Source organism: Tachyglossus aculeatus, chromosome Y3, assembly GCF_015852505.1.
Source record: "Tachyglossus aculeatus isolate mTacAcu1 chromosome Y3, mTacAcu1.pri, whole genome shotgun sequence".
Lineage (NCBI taxonomy): Eukaryota > Metazoa > Chordata > Mammalia > Monotremata > Tachyglossidae > Tachyglossus > Tachyglossus aculeatus.
The window spans coordinates 1,037,683-1,060,617 of record NC_052095.1 but is presented as its reverse complement, the minus strand read 5'-3'; the positions used below and the strand labels follow the sequence as shown (position 1 = coordinate 1,060,617).

Below are 22,935 nucleotides of genomic sequence, written 5' to 3'. Positions count from 1 at the left end.
AGAAGTAAGATAACCACTTAGTACAGTGCTCTGCACACAGTAATTGCTCAATAAATATGATTGAATGAATGAATGACCCTAATAGACTTATATGCCCCACATCCTTCCTTTTTTTGTCCTCTGGCTCCCTCAGCAGAAGTACCTTCTACATCAAGTCTATGTTCGACAAATATAATCAAAGATAGAGTTCTCTAACTTCCTAAACTCTCAGAATTTTGAGCACTGTCTTTAACTCCACTTCTGAAGGTATTCAAAGAGCTTTCCTTCGTGATACAGGCTGTTAATTCCTTTCAGGAAAGAGATAAAATTAGAGTGGAGACCTCCAGGGGTGGAAACTTTTATTGGGGAACTACTCCTTACTTTTCTCCTTACTTCAGCTGTATCTCAATATCAAGTTCCATACTGGTGGGGGATAGCTGGTAGTGTCTTAGAAGCAACTCTTGATGCACCCAGTCCCGCCAACTGTTCTGAATGAGGCAGGCAGCTGAACGGGTTCGGCAAAAGAGCTTTCTAAATCTCCTCATCCTCACCAATGACTGCAGCTGCACAGCTGCCCTCTCTTGATGTACGTAATTTACTAGAACACTTAGGCGCCATTCCTCCCACCAATGGCTAGAACACCACCGCCACCAGCACTGGACGGTCCACGCCTGTAGAGCTGCATGCAGCAGTGTCCGCCGAACCAACTGTCCCCTCCACCAGGTCTGGATTATCATGGCTGCCTGCCACTCCATGTACTATAAAGTATAGGAGAGAAGGCAGAAAGCAAACTGAGAATGTGCTGAAATTTACCCCTCTAATTCTGAGCTTCATCATGATTGTTTTGGCTATGTGAATCACAGAATCTGGGTTATAATCCTATTTCTAAGCCTGAGTCTGACACTCTTTTATGGTATTTGTTAAGCTCTTACAATTGTTGAGATAGATAAAGTTAATTCATCTAAATACTGTCTGTGGCTCATATGAGATTCACCATCAAAGTAGGAGGGGAGAACAGGTTTCGAATGCCCATTTTAGAAATTTGGTAACTGAGGCAAAGAAAAGTGATTTGTCTGAGGTCACAGAGCAGACAGGTGGAGGAGCTGGGATTAGAATTCATGTCCTCTGGCTTCAAGGCCACAACTACTTCCACCAAACAGCATTTGCCTTGAAACAGCACAGCTTAGTGAAAAGTGGGCCTGGAAGTCAGAGGACCTGGGTTCTAATCCTGCCCTGTCAATTGCCTTCTGTGTGGCCTTGAACTTATCACTTCACTTCTTTGTGCCTCAATTTCCCTACCTATAAAATGGAGATTTTTAAGAATGTGAGCCCCAGGAAATGTGTCCAACCTGATTAACTTGTATCTATTTCAACACTTAGAACAGGAAATGACCTGTAAGTGCTTAGCAAATGTAATAATAATAATAATAGCAATGTCCACATCTCCCCCTATACTCTACTATAATTTGACAGGAGAGGGAGCCTGTTGTCGCCTAGATTTTGCCTGAGTTTTCGATGATTGAATCACCTTCAGGCACCTTTGGGAAAGGTAGCACTTACCTTTCGTGACTTACAGGCACTTTCTAATGAATGGCTACCATCCCAATCTTTCTGAGCAGGGGCTGAATTCTGGTCCATAGCTATGAGGTATTGCTTATCTGGAACTGGAACTGGAACTGCCTTTTCAGGAGTCGTCCCCTTACAAACCTTCTTCTGCCTCAGACAAAGACAGAAGTGAGAAGGAGCAACTAAAATAACAACTAAAATTTATCACCACTGCAACTATTTCTAAGAGGCTTCAAGATCTCTCAGAATCTCCAAGAAGAGAAGAAATAGCAGATTCCCAAACCTAAATAAACCCTTCAAAGATTACCCAACCTCTCTCCTTCCCTCCAATCAGTACCTGTTCCTGTCTAGTTTAATCTGAGCCATGAAGTAAGTGATCAGTTAGCTAAATTCAATCAATCTGTCATCAATACCTAATCTGATCCCCTCACTCATCCCAAATAATTAATAATGGTAAACTTCTTACAAAAGTTTGCCCCATAAGGATATGCTGTAGACTTTCTAGAATCATTTTAGCTTCTCTCAAATCACTCTGATTGGAGGAAACACCAGTGATGTCATAAGGACAGATTGAAGGTGTTATCCTTGACTCCACTCTCTCTATCCAATCTGTCACCAAAACCTACTGGTCACCATACCTTAGCATCACCAAGACCCACCGTTTCCTCTCCATTCAAACCATTGCCATATTAGTAAAACCACTCGTCCTATCCTGACTGGATTACTGAATCAGCATCCTTTCTGATCTCCCAACCTCCTGTGTCCCCTGACTTCAGTCTATACTTCACTCTGCTGCCCATATTATATTTCAACAGAATCGTTCTTGGCATGTCACAACCCTCCTCAAAAATCTCCAGTAGTTGCCTGTCAATCTCCATATCACACAAAAACTCCTCAGTGGCTTCAAAGCTCTCCATCACCTTGGCCTCTTCTACCTCACCTCCCTTCTTTCTTCTAAATCCCAGCCCACATTACTTTGCTCCTCTAGTTCTAACCATCTCAGTGTGCCTTATTCTTACCTGTCCCGCTGTCAACAACTGACCCCATCCTACTACTGGCCTAGACTGCCCTCCCTCCTCAAATCCACCAAACAATCGCACTTCCCCCACTTCAAAGTCCTACTGAAGGCTCACCTCTTCCAAGAGGCCTTCCCAGACTAAGACCGCCTTTTCCTCAGATCCCCCTCTCCTCCATATCACCGGACTCACTCCCTTTGCTCTACCCCTCTTCCTGCCCACAGAACTTGTGTGTATATGTACATATCTACAATTCTATTTACTTACATGAATGCCTGTTTACTTGTTTTGATGTTTATACATCTATAATTCTATTTATTTATATTGATTCTATTGATGTCTGTTTACTTATTTTGATGTCTGTCTCCCCTTTCTAGACTGTGAGCTCATTGTTGGGTAGGGATTGTCTCTATCTTTTGCTGAATTGTACTTTCCAAGCACTTAGTACAGTGCTTTGCACACAGTAAGCGCTCAATAAGTATGATTGAATAAATGAATGAATGAATTTATCTCAGCAACTGAAATATTTTCCTATCAAGCCCCTAGCTCTGTCCTAATCTATTTTGACCCCCGCAAAGTTTCACTGATGCTGACACTGCCCTCTCCTGGTTCTCTATCTATCTCTCTGGACACTTTTTTGTGTGTTTCTCAGGCTGGTGGATTTTATACTACTACTACTACTCATTGTGGTATTTGTTAAGTGTTCGTTATATGCACTGTACTAAGCGCTGAGGTGGACACAAGGTAATCAGGATGGACTCAGTCCATATCTTACATGGGGCCCACAGTCAATCCCCATTTTACAGATGAGGTAACTGAAGCACAGAGAGGTTAAATGATTTGCCCAAGGTCACACAGAGACAAGGGGCAGAGCTGACCCTCAGGCCCATTGGTTTTGAAGCACCTCCATTGGCTTTAAAGTGCTTATATACCTTCCCCCACCTGACATACCTCACCTGCACACTTCGATCCTGTAATGCTAACCTTCTCACTGTACCTCAGTCTCACCTATCTCTCCACCAACCTCTCACCCACATCCTACCTTTGGTCTGGAATGACCTCCCTCTTCAAATTGAACAGGTAATTGTTCTCCCCCACTTCAAAAACTTATTGAAGTCACATCTCCTCCAAGAAGTCTTTCCTGATGAAGCCCTCCTCTGCTCATCTCCCACTACCCTCTGCACCACTCTTACTGCTCATTCATGAATACTCCCTCCTAACCCCATAGCACATATGTATACATCTGTAATTAACTTATCTATTCATTTATTTATATTAATGTCTGTCTACCCCTCTAGACTGTGAGCTCTCTGTGGGCAGGAATGTGCCTGTTATTATACTGAACTCTCCCAAGCACTTAGTACAGTGCTTTGCACACAGTAAGTGTTCAATAAATATGGTTGAATGAATGAATGAATCTGTCCACTAGGTCATGCTGCTTCACTACTACTACTACTTACTACCACTACTATCATTATTATTGTTACTATTATCAACTAACCCCCTAGCTCTTCTGTAACACATTATGACTCCACAATGTTAAATTATAAATTATAATGGTGATAATAATATACTGTTCTGGGGGTATAATAGATTAGGGCAGAGCTAGGGGCTTGAGAGATACTACTACTACTACTACTACTACTACTACTACTACTACTACTACTACTACTACTGCTGCTGCTGCTGCTGCTGCTGCTGCTGCTGCTGCTGCTGCTGCTGCTGCTGCTCTGCTACTGCTGCTGCTGCTCTGCTACTGCTGCTGCTGCTGCTGCTGCTGCTGCTACTACTACTACTAATAATAATAATAGCATTTATTAAACATTTACTATGTGCAGAGCACTGTTCTAATCGCTGTGGGGGATACAAGGTGATTAAGTTGTCCCACGTTGGGGCTCACAGTCTTAATCCCCATTTTACAGATGAGGTAACTGAGGCTCAGAGAAGTTAAGTGACTTGCCCAAGGTCACACTACTACTGTTACTACTACTACTACTACTGTTACCTCCCCGTCACCCATACTCTCTCCCTCTGCTCTACCCACTTTCCCACCCCACAGCACTTGTGTATATTAGTACATATTTACTATTCTATTCATTATATTAATGATGTGTATTTATCTATAATTCTATGTATCTATTTTGATGTTATTGATGTCTATCTACTTATTTTGTTGTCTGTCTCCCCCTTATAGGCTGTGAGCCCCTTGTTGGTTAGGGATTGTCTCTATCTGTTGCCAAGTGTACTTTCCAAGTGCTTATACGGTGCTCTGCTCACAGTAAGCACTTAGTAAATATGATTGGTCATGGGTTCAAATCCTGACTCCACCACTTGTCAGCTGTGTGACTTTGGGCAAGTCACTTCATTTCTCTGGGCCTCAGTTACCTCATCTGTAAAATGGGGATTAAGACTGTTAGCCCCACGTAGGACAGATGGATAACCTTGTATCTACCCTGATCACCTTGTAACCTCCCCAATGCTTAGAATGGTGCTTTGCACATGGTCATTGCTTAACAAGATGCCATTATTATTATTATTATTATTATTGAATGAATATTACTCCTACTACTATTATTATCAGCAGCAATAATAATAATAATAAAATCCAGAAGCCTGCAAAAAAACAGAAAAGAAGTGGCCAGAGAGATAGGAGGAGAACAGGAGAGGTCAGTGTCAGTGAAACCAAGATTCAATAGTGTTTCCAGAAGAAGGGGATGGTCCACAATGCCAAAGACAATGGACTATCAAGAAAAATTTAGATGGGGTACAGTCCATTAGTTCTGTGAAATGATGAGGTTATTGATGACCTTAAGGAGAAATCAGTTTCAGAGCTTTTGGAAACAGGTAATTGTTCTCTCCCACTTCAAAACCTTATTGAAGTCACATCTCCTCCAAGAAGTCTTTCCTGATGAAGCCCTCCTCTCCTCATCTCCCACTACCCTCTGCACCACTCTTACTGCTCATTCATGAATACTCCCTCCTAACCCCATAGCACATATGTATACATCTGTAATTAACTTATCTATTCATTTATTTATATTAATGTCTGTCTATCCCTCTAGACTGTGAGCTCTCTGTGGGCAGGAATGTGCCTGTTATTATATTGAACTCTCCCAAGCACTTAGTAGGTAGAGCGTACTAAGGAGGTAGAAGCCAGTTGTAGGGAATCCAAAGGAGGGAGTTGGAGGAGAGGAAGTAGAAGCAGAGGATGTCAACAAATAGTTCAAGGAATTTGGATAGGAAATGGGAGCAAGGTAGGACCATAGCTCAAGAGTGAAGAAGGGCAAGGGAAATTTTTAGAACAAGAGAAATATGGCCATGTTTGAAAGTCCAGGGGAAGAAGCCTTTGAAGAATGGTTAATGATGGGGTCAGAGAGGAAGGAAGGGTAGTGCAAGAGTTTTTATATGGTTTACATATGAATGTGGTTGGAGATGAAAAGAAGGGATAGATTTCAAAAGAAGAAATATGTCAAGAGATATTAGTGAAGGATGAGAGAATGGGGTAGTTGGAGTGGTCAGCAGGTAAGGAGGTAAAGGGAGATTTGGGGGAGTTTATGTCTGAGGTTTTAAATAAATGAAGTAGATGACAAGAGATGGGGAGTTGGAGGGATGGGGATTTTAAGGGAGTTGAAAGTCAAATAATTAACATAGACAATTTGGTGGGGGGTGAGGTGGAGTCAGAAATGAGAGAAAGAAGCAACTGGGATATCCATCAAGAATGCCCCCGAGGTTATTGAAGGTTTGAGAGTCAATGAAGTGTCAGAAAATGAGAAAAAGGTTCAGTTAATACCCAGTTCACAGGGCATAAGCCCCAGGCCCACATTTTGCAAAACTCTCACTGGACTCATAGAATCATACCACCTATAAACCTTACCAACATACCCAGAGCTCTGGACATTATGAGGGTGAGCAGCAACATGGCTTAGTAGATAGAGCATGGGCCTGGGAATCATAAGGACTTGAGTTTTAATCCCAGCTCCATGACTTGTCTGCTATTTGACCCTGGGCAATTCACTTAACTGTGGTAAATCTCAGTTACCTCATCAGTAAAATGGGGATCAAGAGTATGTGGAACAGGGACTGTGCCCACCCTGATTGATTTGTATCTACCCTAACACTTACAAAGGTGCTTGGCACATAGTAAGTGCTAAACAAGCTCTATAATTATTATTATTATTACTATTATAGCACTCATTGTGGGCGGAGAATGTGCCTGCTGACTGTAGTACTGGACTTCCCTCAGTGCTTATACAGTGCTCTGCATACATTAAGAATTCAATAAATATGATTGAATGATTGAATGAATTCTCTTGAAACATCTGCCACATTGTAGCTTATGACAGTATGTCTGGCCCTGATAGGAAACACACTCCTTCAAACTCTGGGGAATGGGGTAGCTGGAGAGATGATCCTCTTCCTCCGAAGTTCCTCTCCATTATTCTCAGTTTACACATGGGAGGTGGGGGTGACTGATGCAAGTGGTTCCAAATCACCCATGATAATCACTCCCCCCTCCCACTCCATTCACCTCTGCCAACACTTGGGCTGATGGCGTTTTAGGGACGCCAGAGATAGGAACTGGGCAAAAGGTTGGTGGCTAGATAGACGAGAATGAGGTACACTGAAAAGGTTAGCATCAGAGGAATGAAGTGTGCAGGCTGCATTGTAGTAGGAGAGTAGCAAGGTGAGGTAGGTGAGGAAGATAGTTTTTGTCAAATTCATTTCTTTGATTTTTATTTAGGGTTTGGAAAGTCATTTGATATTCTTGTTTTGGAGATTAAGTGCTTACTATGTGTAAAGCACCATTCTAAACTGGAGGCTTATGCAAGAGAGTTGAGTAAGACACAGTCTCTGGCACCCTTGGAGGCTCCCAGTCAGTAGGATGGAAGATAGGCATTGAATCCCCATTTTGCAAATGAGGAAACAGAGGCACACACATTGAGAAGCAATGTGATGTAGTGGATAGAGCACAGGCCTGGGAGTCAGAAGGTCACAGGTTCTAATCCCGGCTCTGGCACTTGTCTGCTGTAATAATAATGATGATGGCATTTGTTACGCACTTACTATGTGCAAAACATTGTTCTAAGCACTGTGACTTTGGGCAAGTCACTTCATTTCTCTCTGCTTCAGTACCTTATCTTTAACATGGGGATTAGGATTATGAGCCCTATGAGGGACAGGGACTGCATCCAATACCATTTCCTTGTATCCACCCCAGTGCTTAGTTCAGTGCCCGGCACATAGTAAATGCTTAACAAACACCATAGTTATTATTGTTAAAATCCACTCTTCCATGCTTATCCTCTTAGCCTATCCTGCCATTATTACTAAATATGCCTCCTCCCTGGCCTCCCTGCTTCCTTTCTCTCTTCACTCCTGTTCAAACTTCACAATGTTGCCTGGACCGTTTTTCTTAAAAATTATTTATTCTATGTCTCTCCACTCATCAGAAATCTCCAGTGGTTGTTCATTCACCTCTGCATCAAACAGAAATCTCTTACTATCAGCTTTTAAGCACTCCACCAGCTCAACCCCTCCTATTTTACCTAGCTATTTTCTTACTACAACCCAGTCCTTACACTTCGCTGCTCCAGTGTCAACCTACTCACTGTACCTTGATCTCATCTGTCTTGCTGCCAATCCCTCGCCTATGTCCTGGCTCTAGCCTGGAATGGAATCCGCATAATGGTGGTAATTGAACCCGTGGCAGTGAATGAGTTCTCCAAGGTAGTGGGTGTAGATGAAGAGTAGAAAGGGATCCAGAAATTAACCCTGAGGGACACACTTTCATTCATTCAATTGTATTTATTGAGCGCTTACTGTGTGCAGAGCACTGTACTAAGCACTTGGGAAGTACAAGTTGGCAACATATAGAGGCGGTCCCTACCCAACAGTGGGTTCACAGTCTAGAGTGGGGAGACAGACAACAACACATATTAACAGAGTAAAATAAATGGAATAAGTAGGTACAGGTAAAATAGAGGGATAAATACGTCCAAACATATTGGAAGCAGAGGAGGAGTTTGCAAAAGAGTCTGAGAATGAGCAACCAGAGAGATAAGAGGAGAACCAGGAGAGGACAGTAACTGTGAATCAGAGGCAAGTCATTTAATTATCTTTTCTTCAGTTACCTCATCTGCAAAATACAGATTAAGACTGTGAGCCCCAAGAGGAAAGTGGACTATGTCCAATCTGGCTAGCTTGCATCTATTTCAGTGTACAGTACAATACCTGGCAAAGAGTAGTTGTTTAACAAATTTCATCCTGGACCTGTTCCTTTCCCACACTCTCCTCCTCCTCCTTCTTCACCTCTTCCTCCTCCTCCTCCTCTTCCTCCTCACCCTTACAGAAACTTGGCTTACCCTGGATGACATGCTTTCTTCTACTGCTCTCTCCAGCAGAGGTCTCTTCTTCTCCCACTCCCCCAGACTCACCGGAAAAGGAGGAGGTGTCGGCTTCCTTCTTGCACTACAATGTCGCTTTCACACTATCCCTCCTCCCCCGTCTCTTTCTTTCCCCTCCTTTGAAGCCCAACTCCCCACTCTCGGCTTCAAGGCTCTCCATCACTTCGGCCCCTCCTACCTCACCTCCCGTCTCTCCTTCTACAGCTCAGCCTGCACACTCTGCTCCTCTGCTGCTAACCTCCTCGCTGGGCCTCTTGCCTGTCCCACCGTTGACCCCCAGCCCATGTCCTTCCCTGGCCTGGAATGGCCTCCCTCCAAACATCTGCCAAGCTATCTCTCTTCCTCCCTTCAAAGCCCTACTGACAGCTCACCTCCTCCAAGAGGCCTTCCTAGACTGAGCCCCCTTTTTCCTCTCCTTCTCCCCACCCCTCCGCCCTACCTTCTTCCCCTTCCCACAGCACTTGTATATATTTTTACGTGTTTATTACTTTATTTATTTTACTTGTACATATTTACTACTCTTTTTAATTAATGATGTGCATATAGCTATAACTCTATTTATTCTGATGGTTTTGACACCTGTCTACTTGTTTTGTTTTGTTGTCTTTTCCCCATCCTGGACAGTGAGCCCATTGTTGGGTAGGGACCATCTCTGTATGTTGCCTACTTGTACTTCCCAAGCGCTTTGTACAGTGTTCTGCACACAGTAAGTGCTCAATAAATACGATTGAATGAATGAATTAAATCCATCCATTGCCTCTCCCACCCCCTCCAGATTCTTGCTGCTATCATTTACGCCCCCTGGCCCCACCTCCAACTTTTTTTTCAATGATTTTGACCTCTTTCTCAACTTCCTTCTCTCCTTTTCCATGCACACTCTGATCCTTAGTGACTTCAACATCCACATGAATGTCCCCAGTGACTCCTCTGCCACCAGCCTTCTATCTTATTGATGCTGCCAACTTCCTGCTCCACCCCACCTTGCCCACTCATGAACTTGGTCACACCCTCTACCTCATTATCTCCTACCGCTGCACTATCTCCACCCTCACCAACTCTGAAGTCCCTCTCTCTGATCATAACTTTAATAATGATAATAATTTTATTTCCCAATATTGGAGATATTTATTTTATTTGTACATATTTATTTTATTTATTTTATTTTGTTCATATGTTTTGTCTTGTTGTCTGTCTCCCCATTCTAGACTGTAAGCCCACTGCTGGGCAGGAACCATCTCTAGATGTTGCCAACTTCGACTTCCCAAGCGCTTAGTACAGTGCTCTGCACACAGTAAGCGCTCAATAAATACGATTGAATGAATGAATGAATACGATTGACTGATTCCCCCTTCTAGACTGTGAGCCCGCTGTTGAGCAGGGACTGTCTCTATATGTTGCCAATTTGTACTTCCCAAGCGCTTAGTACAGTGCTCTGCACACAGTAAGTGCTCAATAAATACGATTGATTGAATGAATGAATGAATGAATAATAATGATGGTATTTGTTAAGCACTTACTATGTGCAAAGCACTGTTCTAAGCGCTGGGGAGGTTACAAGGTGATCAGGTTGTCCCACGGGGGCTCACAGTTTTAATCTCCATTTTCCAGATGAGGTAACTGAGGCACAGAGAAGTTAAGTGACTTGCCCAAAGTCACACAGCTGACAGTTGGTGAAGCCAAGATTTGAACCCACTACTTCTGACTTCAAAGCCCGTGCTCTTTCCACTGAGCCATGCTGCTTCTTCTCACCTTCTCACCTACCTTCTCACTCATACACCTCCCTCTGTAAATCTATATTTCTACCTCACGGAGACCTCTGCTCTCTGGACCCCATCCATCTCTCTCAGCACATCACACCTCACCTCGCCTTCCTATCCTCTCTACCCACTCTTGGTGACCTGATTACTATTCTCAACTCCACCCTCTCTACTCAACTCAACTTGCTCACTCCCCTTTCCCTTTGTCGCTCTCATACCACTAACCCACAGCCTTGTATCACTGCCACTGTCTGCCTCCTTCGGTCTTATGCTCGAGCTGCTGAATGCTGCTGGCAGAAGTCTAAACACAAAGCCAACCATGTTCACTTTAAATTTTATCCTTTCCTGCCTTAACTCTGCCTTCTCCTCTGTTAGGCAAAACTATTTTTCCTCCCTATTGACATCCCTGCCCATCACCCCCGTCAGCTGTTCCGGATATTTAATTTCCTCCTCAGGTCCCCTGTTCCTCCTTCTCCACCATCCCTCATTCCCAACGATCTGGACTCCCACCTCATTAGTAAAATTAACACCATCAGTTCAAAGCTCCCCAAAGTCACCCTTCCCCCTTCTCTAACCCCCCCCACTTTCAACCTTCTCTGCTATTCTCCCAACTTTCCCAGCAGTATCTTCAGATGAGATCTCCTCCCTCCTCTCAAGTACCACCCCATCCACCTGTGCTTTGGACCCCTTTACCTCTCATTTTATGAAAACTCTTGCCCCTTCCCTCCTCTTCTCCTTAACTTCCATCTTCTACCGTTCACTTTGCACTGGTTCTTTCCACTTTGTCTTCAAACATGCCCTCATCTCCCCCAACCTAAAAAAACGCATCTCTGGACCCCAGTGTCCCTTCTAGTTATCACCCTATCTCTCTCCTACCCTTCCTTTCCAAACTCCTAGAATGAGTCATCTACACTTGCTGCCTTGAATTCCTCAACTCCAACCCTCTCCTAGACCCCCTCCAATCTGGCTTCCATCCCCTACACTCCACTGAAACTGCCCTCTCAAAGGTCACCACTGACCTCCTTCTTGCCAAATCCAACGACTCCTACTCTATCCTAATCCTCCTCGACCTTTCAGCTGCCTTTGACAGTGTGGACCACCCCCTTCTCCTCAACACGCTATCCAACCATGGCTTCACAGACTCCATCCTCTCCTGGTTCTCTTCTTACCTCTCTGGCAGTTCATTCTCAGTCTCCTTCGTGGGCTCCTCCTCCCCCTCCCATCCCTTTACTGTAGGCGTTCCTCAAGGGTCAGTTCTTGGTCCCCTTATGTTCTCTATCTATACTCACTCCCTAGGGGAACTCATTCACTCTCACGGCTTCAACTATCATCTCTACCCTGATGACACCCAAATCTACATCTACACCCCTACTCTCTCTCCCTCCATCCAGGCTCATATCTCCTCCTGCCTTCAGGACATCTCCATCTGGATATCTGCCTGCTATCTAAAACTCAACATGAATAAGACTGAGCTCCTTATCTTCCCTCCCAAACCCTGTCCTCTCCCTGACTTTCCAGTCACTGTAGATGGCACTACCATCCTTCCCATCTCACAAGCCCACAACCCAGGTGGCATCTTCGATTCTGCTCTCTCATTCAGCCCAAACAACCAATCCATCACCAAAACCTGCTGGTTTCACTTCCATTAACATAGCCAAGATCCTCCCTTTCCTCTCCATCCAAACAGCTAACTTGTTGGTTCAAACTCTCATTCTATCTCGACTAGATTACTGCATCAGCCTCCTTTCTGATCTCCCATTCTCCTGTCTCTCCCTTCTTCAGTCTATATTTCACTCTGCTGCCCAGATTACCTCTGTGCAGAAACAGTCTGGGCATGTCACTCCTCTCCTCAAAAATCTCCAGTGGTTGCCTGTCAACCTTCGAATCAAGCAAAAACTCCTCACTCTGAGCTTCAAGGCTCTCCATTACCTCACCCCTTCCTACATCACCTCTCTTCCCTCCTTCTACAGCCCAGCCCACACCCTCCATTCCTCTGCCGCTAACCTCCTCACTGTGCCTCGTTCTCGCATACCCTGCCATCGACCCCTGGCCTACATCCTTTCCCTGTCCTGGAATGCCCTCCCTCCACACATTCACCAAACTAGCTCTCTTCCTCCCTTTAAAGCCCTACTGAGAGCTCACCTCCTCCAGGAGGCCTTCCCAGACTGAGCCCCCCTTTTCCTCTCCTCCTCCCCTCCCCATTGCCCCCACTCCCTCCCTTTGTCCTACCCTCTTCCTCTTCCCTCAGCACTTGTATATATTTGTACATATTTATTACTTTTTAAATTTTATTTGTACATATTTACTACTTTATTTTATTAATGGTATGCATATAGCTATAACTACTTATTTTGATGAATTTGACACCTGTCTACTTGTTTTGTTTTGTTGTCTGTCTCCCCCTTCTAGACTGTGAGTAGGGACCGTCTCTGTATGTTGCTGACTTGTACTTCCCAAGTGCTTAATACAGTGTTCTGCAAACAGTAAGCTTTCAATAAATATGACTGAATGAATGAACAAATGCCCTTAAAAAAACAAAAAGACTGTAACCAGAAATCTCATTACATCACCCAATAAATAACTGAATAGGCCTTAGCTGACTTTGTTGAGTCAGTGGTCTTATTTATTAAGGAGTTACTCTGGAAAGGACTATAATTTTTTGTGGTACTAATACTGCCCATAGCATGAGGGAATCCACAGCCATCCTCCTTATTCTAGCAACCCCAGGGGCAAAAGCAATGCTGTTTCCTGGGAAGTAGAATGAGTTATTGGATACAGCAAAGGCCTGGGAGTTAGAAGGATTTGGAAGCAGCATGGCTCAGTGGAAAGAGCCTGGGCTTGGGAGTCAGACATCATGGGTTCTAATCCTGGCTCCCCTGCTTGTCAGTTGTGTGACTTTAGGCAAGTCACTTAACTTCTCTGAGTGTCAGTGCCCTCATCTGTAAAATGGGGATTAGGACTGTGAGCCCCATATGGGACAGCCTGATGATCTTGAATCCCCCCACACTTAGAACAGTGCTTTGCACATATTAAATGCTTAACAAATGTCATCACTATTAGTCCCAGCTCCACCAGTTGTTTCCAGTGTGAGCTTTGGCAAATTACTTCACTTCTTGGTGCCTCATTTACCTCATCTATTATACAGGGATTCATATCATAAGCTCCATTTAGGACATAGGCTCCATCCAGTCTGATTAGTTTAAATCTACTCTAGTGCTTAGCACAGTGCATGGCTTGTAGTAAGTGCTTAATAAGTACCATAAAACAAAAAACAGGTAAACTGGAGGGCAGCCATCCCCACACTGGTCCCCCGACCAGTGATTTCTCAACCAATGGAATCAAGTGGTGTTTGAGGCCCAGCACTGTTTTGGATGCCCTCTTTTTATAGCCTCCTATTTCTTATATTCTGCACTGGTTCCTCTCCAAGAGCAAGTCTCCCCTGCCTCATCTGATATCATTTCTCATAATTTGGGGTGTTCCTGGTTGGTGTTCCTGATTCTTATCCCCCTCTGGATAGATTCTGTAGAGCAATTTTGTTAATATTCACCATATCACACGATGATGATGATGATGTTGATTATTATTATATTTGTTAAGTTCTTACTATGTTTCAAGCACTGTTTTAAGCCCTGAGGTAAACATAAGTTTAACATTAATTCATTCAGTCATATTTATTGAGCACTTATTGTATGCAGAGGACTGTAGTAAGCACTTGGGAAGTGCAATACAGCAATGAAGAGAGACAATCCCTGCTCACAACAGACTTACAGTCTGAGGCGGGGGGGAGACACACATAAAACAAGTAAGCAGGCATCAATACAATACATATATATGTAAGTGCTGTGGGGACAAAAAGTGGGCAGTAGCAAAGAGAGCAAGTCGAGGTGATGTAGAAGGGAGAGGGAGATGAGAAAAAGGGGACTTAGTCTGGAAAGGCCTCTTGGAGGAGGTGTGCCTTCAGTAGGGCTATGAATCAGGGAGGAATGATTGTTTAGTGGATTTGAGAAGGGAGGGCAGGTTGGACACAGTTCCTGTCCCATTTGGTGATCCCAGTTTAAGTAAGAGGGAGAACAGGAATTGAATCCCCATTTTAAGGATGAGGAAACTGAGGCACAAAACAGTTAAGTAACTTGCTGTGACTAACCAGGCCTTGGACAGGCTAACAAACTTAAGCTCACTAATGCCTAAGGGTATAGGAAGCAGTTGGCTAAGCAATCACACCCCAAACCTCCTTGATCCACTGTTCTGGAGGTCTGTCTGGCTGAACAATAAGTCCAAGTGATTATTATTGTTAATACTATTATTTAATAATAATCATTTTGATAGCTTGAATTATTATTAATAAGTATTAATTATTTATGACAACTGACCCAACATTGTCAATATAATTATTAATTATTATTGATAGTAGTTATGGAATTTGTTAAGCCCTTCCTATGTTCCAGGCACAGTACTAAGTACTGGGAAGAGTGCCTGGCACATACTAAGAGATTAACAAATACCATCATTATTATATAGCAAATTAGACCTGGAATTAGTAAATTCTATAGGGTCTTGTTACAAGTTCCTGGAAACAGGATCAGGAAATATTACAGTATAACTGGGTAAGGGTCTCCACAAACTCTTTTTAGGAGATTGGAAATCTGTCATACTAATGTGGCAAGTCTCCTCCACCCAGAGTCAGGGACACACATTCTGTTAGACCCTGAGTGGTGCTGAGTGACCAATCAGACTTCGTTGCAAGAGCAAGGAGAAGTGAGTATCCCTTGGGTGATTTGAAAGGTAGCCAGGAGATAACTGGTGTTTCTTTCCTTGTTCCAGTAGCTGCTAGAAGTTGAGGGCTATGCTGGCTGCATAAGTGTATTCCTCCCTAGTGGGAAGGATTCATGAGGTGGGAACTAGGTGCTTCACCACATGCGAGCAACTAGATAAGTGTATTCCTACCAAAAAGGAAAGTTCAATTCAGTATGCAGAATAAATCTTGCATTGACTCGGCTTTCTGATCCCAGTCTCTCACTCTCAACTTAAAGATGCTGGAGCCCACTGCTGCGCGATGGGAGACATTGCCCAAGGACACACAGCAGACAAGTGGTGGAGCCAGTATTAAAATGCAGGACATTTGACTGGTTGGTCTGCGATCTTTCCACTAGGTCCCACAGCTCCTCACCCATCCTTCACTCTGATGCTCAAATCATTTTACTAAAAAAAAAAAAAAATCATTCTGTATATTTCCCCACCATTCAAAACTTCCAGTGGTTGTTCATCAATCTCTGTATGTAGAAAAAACTCCTGACCATCAACCATCAGCTTTAAGGCACTCAATCAGCTCTCTATCCCAATTCCTAATTTACTGTTGAAGAAGCTGAGGCACAGAGAAGTTAAGTAACTTACCAAAGTCACACAGCAAGCAATTGGTAGAGCTGGGATAAAAACCCTGATTCTCTGACTCCCATGCCTGGGCTCTTTCACTAGGCCAAAATGTTTCCCTTCAGTAGGTTAATAGCAACCTACCTACTGTGCCTCATTCTCATCTCTCTCAACTGTCAGTGTTTTCCCCACATCCTCTCTCTGGCCTGGCACTCTCTCCCACTTCATATCTAACAGTCCAGCCCTGGCCACTCTCCCCATTTTCAAAGCTCTTCATCATTATGAGCCGGGTACATTCTGCTAATCCTGCTATAGTGTACTCTCCCAAGTCCTTAGAACAGTGCATTGCACATAGTAAGCACTCCTCCAAGTAACTTTCTGTGACTAATCTTTCATTTTCCCATCTTATTTTTCCTTCTACCTTCATCCCTTTAGAATTTGAGTCTGAAACCCCTAAATATTTAGGAACCTGCTCTATTCTCCTTCCCAAAACCCCAGAAATATCTTTAGTCAGTTGCCTCCTCTACCTGGAATTTATTTTAATGTATATCTCACAGAGTGCTTTCTAAACCACTTGAGGGTAGAAGGAAATTGTGTCTACTTCATCATCATCATAACAATAATAACAATAATTATGGTATTTGTTAAGTGTTTACTATGTGCCAGGCACTGTACTAAGCACTTGGGGTAGATAGAAGCAAATCAGGTTGGAAACAGTACCTGTCCCTTGTGGGATTTACAATTTCAATTCCCATTTTACAGATGCAGTAACTGGAGCCCAAAGAAGTAAAGTGACTTGCCCAAGGTCACACAGCAGATAAGTGGTGAAGTCAGTATTAGAACCCATAACCTTCCAAGCACTTATTATATTGCTCTGCACACAGTCAGGGCTTGATAAATACCATTGATTGATTGATGGTACAGTTCCTTCAAAAGATTACCTGTGTTTACCTTAAACTACCATTGCTTTGCAGATGATTTTCAAATCTAACTCACTAGCCAACCAGTTAATCGATCAAGTAGTCAATGGCATTTATTAATGACTAGTCATCTGGGAGATGTGATCTTAATAATTCTTTGAAAATGGAGAGTGGTCGACTGGTGTATGTGGCCAGGGGTCCTGACCTTGTTAAGGAAAGAACTGCTCCATCCTTTCTCAATATCTTGGCTTGCCAATCTCTCTGATAAGGCAATGTAATTTATATATATATATTTGTTGTTTATTTATATTAATATCTGTCTCCCTCTCTAGACTGTAAGCTTGCTGTGGGCAGTAATTTGTTTGTTGTTATATTGTACTCTCCCAAGTGCTTAGTACAGTGCTCAATAAATGAAAGACAGACATTTGCACAGGAGAAACAAAGGAAGAGAGGCTATGTGATGTGCCCACTTTGAATAAATGGTGTATATGAAGTGGGAGGGAATTTCAGCTTACAGGGAGGGTGTGGGAAAAGGTTCTTGTGGAGAGATAGGAAAGATTGGGGCACAGTGAGTAAGCTGGTACTAGAGGAGCAGAGTGTGCAGGCTGGACTGTAGTAGGAGTTTAGTGAACTGAAATAGGGTGGGGCAAGGTGACTGAGTGCTCTAAAGCCTATGATAAGGAGTTTCTGTTTGATGCAGTGGTGAGTCATTGAAGGTTCTTGAGGAGTGGAGAGTCATGAACTGAATGTTTTTCTTGATAAATGATTCGTGAAGCAGAGTGAAGATTGATTGGAGTGGGGAGAGACAGAAGGCCAGGAGGTCAGCAAGGAGATGAATAATCAAGGCAGGATAGGATAAGTGCTTGAATCAGCATCGTTGCAGTTTAGATGGAGAGGAAAAGGTGGATTTTAACAATGCTGTAATTGTATGATTTGGGGACAGATTGAATATGTGTGTGGAATGAGAGAGAAGAGTTGAGGGATGAAGGGAAGTTATCCTTGATTGATTGATTGATCCTGTCATGGAAGAGGGGTTCCAGAGGCTGCACTTGGCAGAAGCTGAGGGGAGGTGACATGGACAGTGGACAGTGCAAGGATTAGAAATGAGTTTAATGGGAATGAGTTGTCAGGGACTCGGGGTGGAGGAGGTGGGGCAGCACTGCAACAGGATGACAGGGATAGGGTGGGAGAGAGCGGTTGGGAGGGTGCAAGAGGTGAGGAGGGGTTGGATGGGAGTACACTGAGTAGGGCCGTCCTATGGGGAGCAGAATGAGAGGTATGCAGGGGATGGGGTGGAGGATCAGAGGGAGGGGGCTAAGGGCACATGGAGGGGCAAGGGCATAAGGGAAAGAAAGTCCAGAGCTGCAGCAGCTGATCTGTAGCTCCAGTGGCCAACCCAGTTTCCTCTAATAAGGAGCTACTCAGCAGCTCCCAGCTGGCATGGGAAAATCAACAATTATTAGGCTGCTAATTGTCTTGTCTTATGCTGTTGAGTTGTTTCTGACCCATAGCACCTTCATAGACATATCTCTCCAAGAAAGTCCCAATTCCATCTACAGGTGTTCTGTTAATTAGTGTAAGGTCATTATAGTGGCCATCCAGAGTGAATACACAAGTTGTTGGTTGTTGATGGGTGAATGTTGGCGGTGTTGTTATCTCCTCTGTGAGTTGCTGCCCTGCTCCTTTCTGGGGGAATCTGGATCACTGTGGGTGGAGGGTGGAGGCAGTAGGGGGATTAGTAATTCCTCCTCCTGCAGTCCCAAATCCTCGGTGGGAGGGGGAGGGGAGGGTGAACAAGGGAACCAGTTTCACCTCCTCCTGGGCATCGGGGGAGGTGTCCAGGGGGCTGGGGTCCCTTCCCTTGGAGCAGTCCCTGGGCGGAAAGTGGGTGAGCCTGGGGGGATCACTACCTTCCCCTATGCTCAGCCCTCAAGCATGTGCTCTGGGCTATTTGCAGTCTAGTCACAGGACCTGCTCTGCTCTCCAGGTGATCATATACCACTGAGTTTTGCGTAGTGGAAAAAGCACAAGCCTGGGAGTCAAAAGGTCATGGGTTCTAAACACAGCTCTGCCACTTGTCTGCTCTGTGGCCTTGAGGAAGTCACTTCACTTCTCTGCACTTCAGTTACCCTATCTGTAAAATGGGGATTAAGACCATGAGCACCATATGGAACAGGGACTGTGTCTAACCTTATCCTTTTGTATCTACCCCAGAGCTTAGTACAGTGCCTGGAACATAGTAAGCCCTTACAAACACCATCATTATCATTATTATTATTAAAATCTTGTTTTGGCCTTCTTCAACCGTGATTATTCATTCATTCATTCATTCAATCGTATTTATTGAGCACTTACTGTATGCAGAGCACTGTACTAAGCACTTGGGAAGTACAAGTTTGCAACATATATGGTCCCTACCCAACAGTGGGCTCTCAGTCTGGAAGGGGAAGACACAGAACAAAACAAAACATATTAACAAAATAAAATAAATAGAATAAACATGTACAAATAAAATAAATAAATAGAGTAATAAATACGTACAAACTTATATACATATATACAGGTGCTGTGGGGAGGGGAAGGAGGTAAGGTGGGGGGATGGGGAGGGGCAGGAGGAGGGGAGGAAGGAGGGGGCTCACTCTAGGAAGGTCTCCTGGAGGAGGTGAGCTCTCAGTAGGGCCTTGAAGGGAGGAAGAGAGCTAGCTTGGCGGATATGGGGAGGGAGGGCATTCCAGGCCAGGGGGATGACGTGGGCCAGGGGTCTAGGGCGGGACAGGCGAGAATGAGGCATGGTGAGGAGATTAGCGGCAGAGGAGCAGATGGTGCGGGCTGGGTTGTAGAAGGAGAGAAAGGAGGTGAGGTAGGAGGGGGCGAGGTGATGGAGAGACTTGAAGCCGAGCGTGAGAAGTTTTTGCCTGATGCGTAGGTTGATTGGTAGCCACTGGAGATTTTTGAGGAGGAGAGTAACATGCCCAGAGTGTTTCTGGACAAAGAAATATGGCATGAAATATGGATTGAAGTGGGGAGAGACAGGAGGATGGAAGATCGGAGAGGAGGCAGATACAATAATCCAGACGGGATAGGATGAGAGCTTGAACGAGCAGGGTAGTGGTTTGGATGGAGAGGAAAGGGCAGATATTGGCAATGTTGTGGAGCTGAGACTGGCAGGTTTTGGTGAGGGCTTGGATGTGAGGGGCGAATGAAAGAGTGGAGTCAAGGATGACACCAAGGTTGCGGCCTTGTGAGGCCTATCTTTCCCCACTCGAGTACCTACTTCACTCTGCTGCCTGGATCATTTTTCTACAAAAAAAGTTCAGTACACTTTTCATCAAAAACTCCAGTGGTTGCCCATCTACCTCTGCATCAAACTAAAACTCTTCACCATTGACTTCAAAGTACTCAATCAACTTGCCCCCTCCTATCTCACCTCACTATTCTCCTACTACAACCCAGCCTGCATACTTCACTCCTCTAATGTTAATCTTCTCACTATACCTCGACTTTGTCTATTTCCCCCCGGCCCCCGGCCCATGTCCTTCCTCTGGCCTGGAATGTCCTTCCTCCTCAAATGGACAATTACTCTCCCTAGCTTCACAGTCTCACTGAAGGCACATTTCCTCCAAGAGGCCTTCCCTGACTAAGCCCTCCTTTCTTCTTTTCCCACTCTCTTCTGCACTGCCCTGACTTTCTTGTTTTGTTCTTTCCCCCTTCCAGCCCCACAGGAATTGTGTACATTTCCGTAATTTATTTATTTATATTAATGTCTGTCTCCCATTCCAGACTGTAAACTCGTTGTGAGCAAGGAATGTATCTGTTTATTGTTGTACTGTATTCTCCCAAGTGCTTAGTACATTGCTCTGCACACAGTAAGTGCTTAATAAATACGATTGAATTAATGAATGAATGAACACCCAAATCAATATTGATAATCCTATCTTCTCCCTTCTACAATCTTATATTTCTCCCTAACTCCAAAACATTTATTCATTCATTCATTTTCCCTAATCCTATGTCCCAGAGACACCCTTTCTTCCTCTCTATTCTAATTCCCACCACACTAGCCCAGGAATTTGTCATATTCTGGCTTGATGACTAATTCCAAGAACATTCTTTACTTAACCCCCTGCGCCAGTCTCTCCCTTCTTCATGCCTTACTTCTTACTGCTGCCCACAAAATTACTTTTAAATTATTATTCTGTTCATGTATCCTCAATCTCCCAAAACCTCAAATGTTTTCTGTTCCTCTCCACATGAAGCAGAAACTCCTAACCATTGGTTTTAAAATCTCTCTTCCCCTCTTACTTATTCACTCTCTTTCCACTACACCCCAGGTTACATATTTGATTCCCCTCAAACAAACCTACTCACGTTCCTGATTTCTTCTGACATCACAACTCTCTAAGGGATCTTCCTAGTTTCTAATCTCCTCTACTTTTATCATCAAGTCTTTTCAGAACTTCAGTGACCACTTTAAACACCTAAATTTAATTTCCTATAGTACCTTTGAATCAAACTTCCCAAAGTAACTTTGAACTAAACTTACTTAACTCTTCTAGTTAAGCTTTAACTCACACATATATGTGTATGTATACATATATATATATATATATCCCTTTTTCCTTCCTACTCTTATGTATAATTTATTGTAGTGACTGAACACCAAACTATACTGGATGCTCTCTGAGGATGCTGATCATATCTATGGAATCTGTAACACTCTCCCAAAATACAAAAATAAACTCTACACAGAGTAGGTACTTAAAAAATATCATTAATTTATTTAAAGGGTTTTTCAAAAAATGGATTTCTACCAAGTTTAAAATATAAGTTTTTTAAGTAGGAAATAATTATACTAAGGGTTCAGAGAGAAAGGCATGGTTTTAGAATGATACACTACAAATATTGGATTGATTATAAGAGGTGATGATAGATCCATACTGCTCTAGTAGTCTATTAAGGATAATGGAATAATCTAGAAAGGGTCCTCAATTCACATAACATTCATTCATTCATTCATTCATTCATTCAATCATATTTATTGAGTGCTTACTGTGTGCACAGCACTGTACTAAGCGCTTGGGAAGTACAAGTTGGCAACATATAGAGACGGTCCCTACCCGACAGTGGGCTCACAGTCTAGAAGGGGGAGACAGAGAACAAAACTAAACATACTAACAAAATAAAATAAATACAATATGTACAAATAAAATAAATAAATAAATAAATAGAGTAATAAATACGTACAAACATATATACATATATACAGGTGCTGTGGGGAAGGGAAGGAGGTAAGGTGGGGGAATGAGGGGGGGAGGGGGAGAGGAAGGAGGGGGCTCAGTCTGGGAAGGCCTCCTGGAGGAGGTGAGCTCTTAGTAGTGCCTTGAAGGGAGGAAGAGAGCTAGCTTGGCGGATGTGGGGAGGGGGGCATTCCAGGCCAGGGGGATGACGTGGGCCGGGGGTCAACGGCGGGACAGGCGAGAACGAGGCACGGTGAGGAGGTTAGTGGCAGAGGAGCAGAGGGTGAGGGATGGGCTGTAGAAGGAGAGAAGGGAGGTGAGGTAGGAGGGGGCCAGGTGATGGAGAGCCTTGGAGCAGAGGGTGAGGAGTTTCTGCCTGATGTGTAGGTTGATTGGTAGCCACTGGAGATATATGAGGAGGGGAGTAACATGCCCAGAGCATTTCTGGACAAAGACAATCTGGGCAGCGGCGTGAAGTATGGATTGAAGTGGGGAGAGACAGGAGGATGGGAGATCGGAGAGGAGGCTGATACAGTAGTCCAGGTGGGATAGGATGAGAGCTTGAACGAGCAGTGTAGCGGTTTGGATGGAGAGGAAAGGGCGGATCTTGGCAATGTTGCGGAGGTGAGACCAGCAGTTTTGGTGACGGCTTGGATGTGAGGGGTGAACGAGAAGCGGAGTCGAGGATG

At 44.0% G+C, this 22,935-nt stretch overlaps 1 protein-coding gene across 1 annotated transcript; it reads right to left on the bottom strand.

Moving 5' to 3' along the window:
- Positions 1-336: 336 nt before the first annotated feature.
- Positions 337-21,398, bottom strand: IQCF6 (IQ motif containing F6). Its single transcript, XM_038768124.1, has 4 exons — positions 21,378-21,398; positions 2,012-2,077; positions 1,540-1,692; positions 337-737 (listed from the first exon to the last, which is right to left on the bottom strand). Exons 1-4 carry the CDS (start codon positions 21,396-21,398, stop codon positions 369-371), a joined length of 609 nt encoding a protein of 202 aa, XP_038624052.1. The 3' UTR covers positions 337-368.
- Between the last annotated feature and the right edge of the window lie 1,537 nt (positions 21,399-22,935).